This window comes from Engraulis encrasicolus, chromosome 20 (genome assembly GCF_034702125.1).
Source record: "Engraulis encrasicolus isolate BLACKSEA-1 chromosome 20, IST_EnEncr_1.0, whole genome shotgun sequence".
NCBI classification, from domain to species: Eukaryota; Metazoa; Chordata; class Actinopteri; order Clupeiformes; family Engraulidae; genus Engraulis; species Engraulis encrasicolus.
Window position 1 is genome coordinate 15,225,647 of NC_085876.1, and position 7,106 is coordinate 15,232,752.

General features: G+C 45.3%; 1 protein-coding gene across 1 annotated transcript in view; it reads left to right on the forward strand.

Moving 5' to 3' along the window:
- The first annotated feature begins 201 nt into the window (after positions 1-201).
- Positions 202-7,106, forward strand: part of syngap1a (synaptic Ras GTPase activating protein 1a) — a 62,243-nt gene continuing 55,338 nt past the window's right edge. The window contains exon 1 of the mRNA XM_063186164.1: positions 202-264. Coding sequence (XP_063042234.1) covers positions 220-264 — 45 coding nt within the window. The 5' untranslated portion in view covers positions 202-219. The remainder of the gene's footprint in view (positions 265-7,106) is intronic.

Below are 7,106 nucleotides of genomic sequence, written 5' to 3' on the forward strand. Positions count from 1 at the left end.
TGTCTGTGTCTGTCTCTCTCTCTCTGTCTGTCTGTCTGTCTGTCTGTCTGTCTGTCTGTCTGTGTTTATTTAGTATCTGTATGTATTTGCCGATCTCTCTGGCTGGCTGTCCTCTCTGTGTTTCCTTCTTTGACCGCATGTGTGTGTCTCTGTCTCTTCTCTCTCTCAGAGCACGTTGGTGCTCACCGGAGCCGCTTCGCCACTGCCAGGCAGACAAGCATGGAAACCCCTCCCAATGCCAATGCCCAACCCTTCCGACAGCCTGTGAGTATATGCACGCACACAAGCACGCACGCACGCACGCATGCACGCACGCACTCATGCACGCACGCACGCACACACACACGCGCACACTCACACGTTCACCTACACACACACACACACACACACACACACACACACACACACACACACACACACACACACACACACACACACACACACACACACACACACACACACACACACACACACACACACACACACACACACACACACACACGTTCACCTAGACATTTCCATGTTTGTTTCAGTAACCTACTATACCATTTTTGCAACCCCACCCAATGCATTTGCATTTTCTCTCAGACCACAGAAATACATACACATGCACTCACCTTGTAGTCAGAAGTAAACCGATTTTCTAACTTCCCTGCAGAGTCTCACTTGTAGTTTGCAACAGTACAACTTGAATAATCCTCAAAACAAACACCTACTGTATTATTTTTGGCACAATCTGTGACGTCAATAGAAAACAAGCTGTTTTATACCAGCAAAAAAAGTCTGTGACTGTGGGAAGGTGATGCGAATTGATGCAGCAGTATAAACAGTGGTGTGTCTGCAAATAAGACATACAGCATCTCCAAGATACTGTCTAAAATATAAGAATTATAAATAGCTATTTCACACTTTTTGGGCATAGTTCCATGTGTTCATCATCATTTTGATGACCCCTGAATCTACATTTTACTCTCAGTAGCCAATAAGTAAGACAATATATTACATGTAGCTGAGAAAATGTATGCGAACCTTTGGCCTGTACTTTATATCCTCAAAATTATGTTTCTCTAACAACACAACGAATGTAAGTTAAAAGTAAGCATGTTCCGAACCTGCAAACCCATGCAATCACTGCTGTTCCCTACCATAAACACATCAGCGTTTATCACCCAGCATTAGGGTTCCCTTCATCAAATTACCACCTTCACCTACTCTCATATGTGGGTTAAATTGTGGGGAAAAGCGGCATTTCCTGGCCCATAATTGCCAACCCCAAAGCACTTTAGAAGACATCATCGTTTATCATCTGCCAAAGACAACAGCTTGGGGAGTATTGTGAGAATATTGTGTGACTGCGCTGTAGAGGCGTTATGTCAGAGGAGCAATGTGAAAATGCTGAGAGTAAGACTCTTGGACTTTATATGTGATAGTTTCTGCCATTTCAAGATTTTTTTGGTCTTTTACGGCTTCATTGACAGGACAGTTTGAAAGGTGGAAAGGAAGCGAATGGGGAAAGAGACGGGGAGGGGTCGACAAATGACTCGGGCTGGGAATCGAATCCGGCTGCATGGCTGTTGAGTGCCCTACTAGTTGACCAAGGCAGGGCCAGTTTCTGCCAAAGTGCCCTTGTAGTGAAAGGAAAAAGGATGACTTTTGGGGAAATACATGCTGTCCTCCACAAAAAAAATGTTCAGAAGCGTAGATTCACTTTTGCCGGTACGGCACTCTGTAAGTTTCTCTTACCCTCACACATAACTGGTAGGCTACAGCAATACTGGGTGGACTGGTGCTACTCAGCTAGCACGGTAATTCTGAGGGAGATCTCTGCAATGCTATGTATATACGTATTTTGGTGAGGGCAATGCTATGTAATTCTTTGCGTAATTCTGAGGAAGGTCTCTGCAATGCCATGCATATACTTTGGTGAGGTCAATGCTATGTTATGCTATGAGTATACTTTGATTAGGACTTGGTAGGATTATTTCTTCACACTCTTTGATATGTACAGGTCAGGTGCAGTTGATTTGTGCTGTCACTACACTTCAAAATGACACAAATGTCACATAAAATGCCTTCAGAGTCCAATGATACCTGACTGGCTGACTGTTGCAGCACAAGCATCCCAAATGTACACAGTAAATCGTTGCAGTGTTAATTCAACACTCAGGATCATCTAGAATAGTGTCTTAATGAGCTCTGCATCGTTGACTCAAACACACCAGAGATATTGTAAGGGTATTACGAGAGACTCCAGTCTTCTGGGTGGTACTGCACTCTGGGGGGAGTGCAGTCTCCATTCAGAAAGAATGGGCTGCGCCCTCTCGACAGCGGCCACGAGGTGAACTGCAGGCATGGGTAAAATAGGGAGTGGTGAGTCTCTATGTAATACTGGCTGACAGTGCAGACACTAAAGAGAGAAAAACTGCCGTTCTGAAGTGTGTACGTTGATAAAAAATAGAGATTCCGAAAAGTACACTTGTTATGCTATTTTGAGAGGGAAGAGGCTGTTCCAGAAGCATAGATGTTTGTTGTTACAAGACATTAAACTACTGACTGGACTGATGACATCGCCAGGAATGCCCGTGTCTGTGGTGCCCACTGCATATATGAAGTTAGCGCGAGCATCCGTTATCTTATTTCGAAAAAAAAACACCTGTCGAGTCTCTGTACAAGTGAACGGAGCATGGTCGATTTTGAGGCAGCGGTGCGCACGCAGCCAAATTACGTCATACCTGTTTACAAACTCTAAAGGAGTCCATTGAGAAGGATGCAGATAAGAGGGAACATTAGTCCATTTTATTTTTTAATAGTAAGGGGGTGTTGTCATTCTTATGAGCCAAGGGGGCGTTGGGAGGCTTATCTCTTATGAGGTCAAGGGGGCGTTTATTCAAAACAGACTGAGAACCACTGGTCTAGAATTATGTTGCAATAAATGTGACTGAATGTGCTGAATTACCACTGGAAAGTTCGCTGTGTTGTGCTTTGGTTCTCTATGCGCTCCATGTGTACCGTTTGTCTGGCCAACCCTGGGCATCTATCTCACCCCACTGATGGACAATTGATGGGCAGTCATACAGCTCTTAAAAGTGTTTATGTGGTGGCGGACAAGGTTCCCGTATTTTGCAGACTATATGCAAGCTGTTTATTTGGCTCCACTCCATTAACTGACTTAAGGAGAAAAAAATTATAAACCCATTTGCAGCAGCCTAGTTCTGCCAAAACAAAATAATAGCCTGTATACTGTATGTCAAAATGCACTTTGTGCTTTTTCATAGTTTTTGAAATGCCTTTTCATCCATTAGGTTAGTGTGAAGTGTCTTCACTCTTTATGCTCCTACTGATCTCCCACTGAAATATTCCTTTCTTAGCATGACAACATTTTGAGAGAACACTGACTGGGTAAACAGGCCTATAATTAGCTGACTATAGTATGCTATGAATTGAAATCGAATATAAATATAAATTGAATTAAATTGTTTTCACGGGTAGAGAAGTTGGCTCAGAACATACAAGGATAGAAACATTTTTATCAAATGAAAAGACCAATTTCGGCTCTACCGTGGCGCAAATGTAGCCTAGGGCTCTAGTTTGCTATGCGGCAGACGACCCATGTTCAACTCCCAGCCCAGGCCCTTTGCCGACCCTTCCCCATCTCTCTCTGCCCACTCACTTCCTGTCACTACCTTCACTATCCTGTCAAATAAAGTAGAGATGTACAGAATCCAAGATCCGGTTCCGGATCTGGCAGGATAATAGGGTTTTTCAGACTATCCGGATCCGGCAAGATCTGAAGCAGTGGATCCGGTATTCGGCAGTTACCTAAAAATCAGGATCTGGGGCATCTGTACTTTTTACGTAGCCTAGGCTTTTCCGATAGTCTTTCACAACCCCAATCGCTGCATGGAGTGAAAGCCCTTTGGAAGCGGCCGTTGAAGGCAGTGTGGCAGTAAGTCAGTGAGTCTTTAAAATAGTTTGCGCCAACGTAATAAAAAGGGCCCACGTGTGCGAGTTGGCTATGTGTTTCAACCCTTTCGTAGGATCCGGTATCCGGTTCCGGATCCGGCAGGATCTTAAGCAGTGGATCCGGTATCCGGCAGGATCCTAAAAATCAGGATCCGGTGCATCTCTAAAATAAAGGCAATACCTCCCCCCCAAAAAATAAATAAATAAATAAATAGAAAATGCCTATTTCGCTACCAGAAGAGGACAAGCCCAATAAGCAAGTTTGAATACTTTTTCCAGCTGCCTCTCTGCCTGTTCTGTCAAATAATGACTTTTTTGAAAACCGATATGAGTGTGAGCACATTTATTTCTGCACTTGCCAAACTAAAGGAACATGAACTTGGCCCTGCCGTGGGTTCGATTCCCAGTCTGGGTCTTTTGCCGACCCCTCGCGGTCTCTCTCCCCATTCGCTTCCTGTCTACCTCTTGTACTGTCCTGTCCATAATAAAGTCTAAAAGACCCAAAAAATATCTTTTAAAAAAGGAACATGAACCTATTAATGTTTGGAGGTCTCCCATGGTCAAGATGCAAGTAGCTTTATGCATTAACCTGAAGTTTGGGGTGTTTCAGGATGTTTCAGTTCGATGGTGTCTGAATAAGCATAGTTGAGTTGAAGATGTTACACAGTGCAATTTTTTTTAGATATTTGTTTGGCTTGTTTGGATTTTTCCCCCTTATTAGACAGGATAATCAGAGAGACAGGGAATAAGTGGTGAGAGAGAGATGGGGAAGGATCGGGAAATGACCTGAAGTCGGAATCGAACCAGGCACACTAGCCCTCTGAGCCATGTCGCCCCCCCCACAAAGCGCACCTTAAGCTCGAGGCAAGCAAGAGGGATGTTTTTGGAAAGGTGGGCTGGCCCCGCAGCTCAGATGAATAAATAAAAGCCCAGCCAGAGGCAGCAGTACACTGCGGTACAGTGGTGTTATGGATCAGGATCTGCAGAGCTGCGGGCCTCTCCTCTCTCATCTCTCTTCTCTCTCCTCTTTCTCATCTTTCCTCTCTACTCTCCCCTTTCTCTTCTCTCTCCTTTCTCTCTCCTCACTCCTCTCCTCTCTCTTCTCTCTCCTCTCTCATCTCTCTTCTCTCTCCTCTCTCCACTCTCTCTCCTCTTTCTCATCTTTCCTCTCTCCTCTCCCCTTTCTCTTCTCTCTCCTTTCTCTCTCCCCACTCCTCTCCTCTCTCTTCTCTCTCCCCTTTCTCGTCTTTCTCCTCTCCTCTCCCCTCTCTCTTCTCTCTCCTTTATCTCCCCACTCCTCTCCTCTCTCCTTTCTCTTCTCTTCTCCCTAATATCTCATCTCTTTTCTCTCTCCTCTCTCTCTCTTCTCCTCTCTCATCTCTCTTTTCTCCTCTCTCTCTTTTCTCCGCTCTCCTCTATCCTCTTTCTCTTTTCTCCTCGCTCCTCTCTCTCTCCTCTCTCCTCTCTCTCCTCTCTCCTCATGGCCAGCTCTCAGACTGGAGCGTAGGCAGGCAGTGCTGTATTGTGATTCACCCTCCCAAGAGCAGAAATGTCACTAGCCTTAAGTGTGTGTGTGTGTGTGTGTGTGTGTGTGTGTGTGTGTGTGTGTGTGTGTGTGTGTGTGCGTGTGTGCGTGTGTGTGTGTGTGTGTGTGTGTGTGTGTGTGTGTGTGTGTGTGTGTGTGTCTTAAGTGTGTGCGAGCGTGTGTGTGTGTGTGTGTGTGTGTGTGTGTGTGTGTGTGTGTGTGTGTGTGTGTGTGTGTGTGTGTGTGTGTGTGTGTGTGTGTGTGTGTGTGTGCGTTTGCGCGTGTGCGTTTGCGTGTGTGTGTGCGTGTGCGTGTGCGTGTGCGTGTGTGTGTGTGTGTGTGTGTGTGTGCGTGTGCGTGTGCGTGTGTGTGTGTGTGTGTGTGTGTGTGTGTGTGTGTGTGTGCGTGCGTTCGTGAGTGTCTAGGAGGGGTCTGGCTATTGCTATTTATGGTGCTGCACCATGCTCCCGTGGTGGCCTAATGCAGTGGTTTTCAAAGTTGGGGCCGGGGACCCCTGGGGACAGGAAAAATATAGCAAAATAAAATGAATAATTTTATAAATTGAATAGCCTAAGAACTGTAAGAAGCCAACATAAACAATAAGCTAAGCAATCTTCTTTACAATGTAGCCTATTATGCATTCTGTAGTAGGCCTACTTGTATGGGTTTAGGAATGCACCAACTTCGAGTTGTGAAATCGGGTGCGTAGAAAAAATAGCATGTCACGTCTCATGGCAGGGGGGCCTTGGCTGGAATATACAGGTATCTGGAAGGCCTTGTCATGGTAAAGTTTGGGAATCCCTGGCCTAATGCAATGTCTCCCAACCGTTTTTGTCCTGCGTACCCCCAAGGCAATTTTGTCATATGATGATGAGTACCCCCCCCCCCCCCCCCCCCCCCCCCTCACTCATGCTCTATATTTGTTCCTATGTCCCAATGTGACTACATGCCATATATTTCTTATTATTACATTTTACCCAATTACCCCCTGAAGTGTGCTCGCGTACCCCTAGTGGTACGCGTACCCCTGTTTGGGAAACACTGGCTTAATGGAAGTACAGTCCCTTCTTTTTCTGTGTGTGTGTACATTGTGCGTGCCTGTGTGCATGCGTGCATATATTTGTGTTTTACTGTAATAAGGGTGAATCCGTTCTGTTGTTTTCAAACACATACATTTAATTTCACTCAAGAGCTCTCCAAAACCCCTTCATTCGGGATTTTCACAGTTATTTTTGTTGGGCACTGGCGCACAATACTGTTACCCTCACCAATTCATACTTTTAGAGATAGAATTCTATCAACGACCTTCCACAGGTAAGTGGAAGAGTTTGCAGTTGGTCAGCTGAAAAGATGTGCTCTCCACTGTACTGAACATCATGCTAACGATGTGTAATAAAAAAATTAATATCGGCAGACAAACAACTCAGGTGTTAAGCACTGCAGATTTTATTGATAACGGCCGGAGAGGTTATCACATGGAACACACAAAGTCTTCCATCCAGTAAGCTCTGGGGTGGAAGCAGAAGACCACCCTATTTAACCATTTCCTCTCCCACAGTCCATGGTGTGAGCTTATTTGGTGCACGTGGGCTCGTGGTTGGCTGTTTGCCCACTGTCC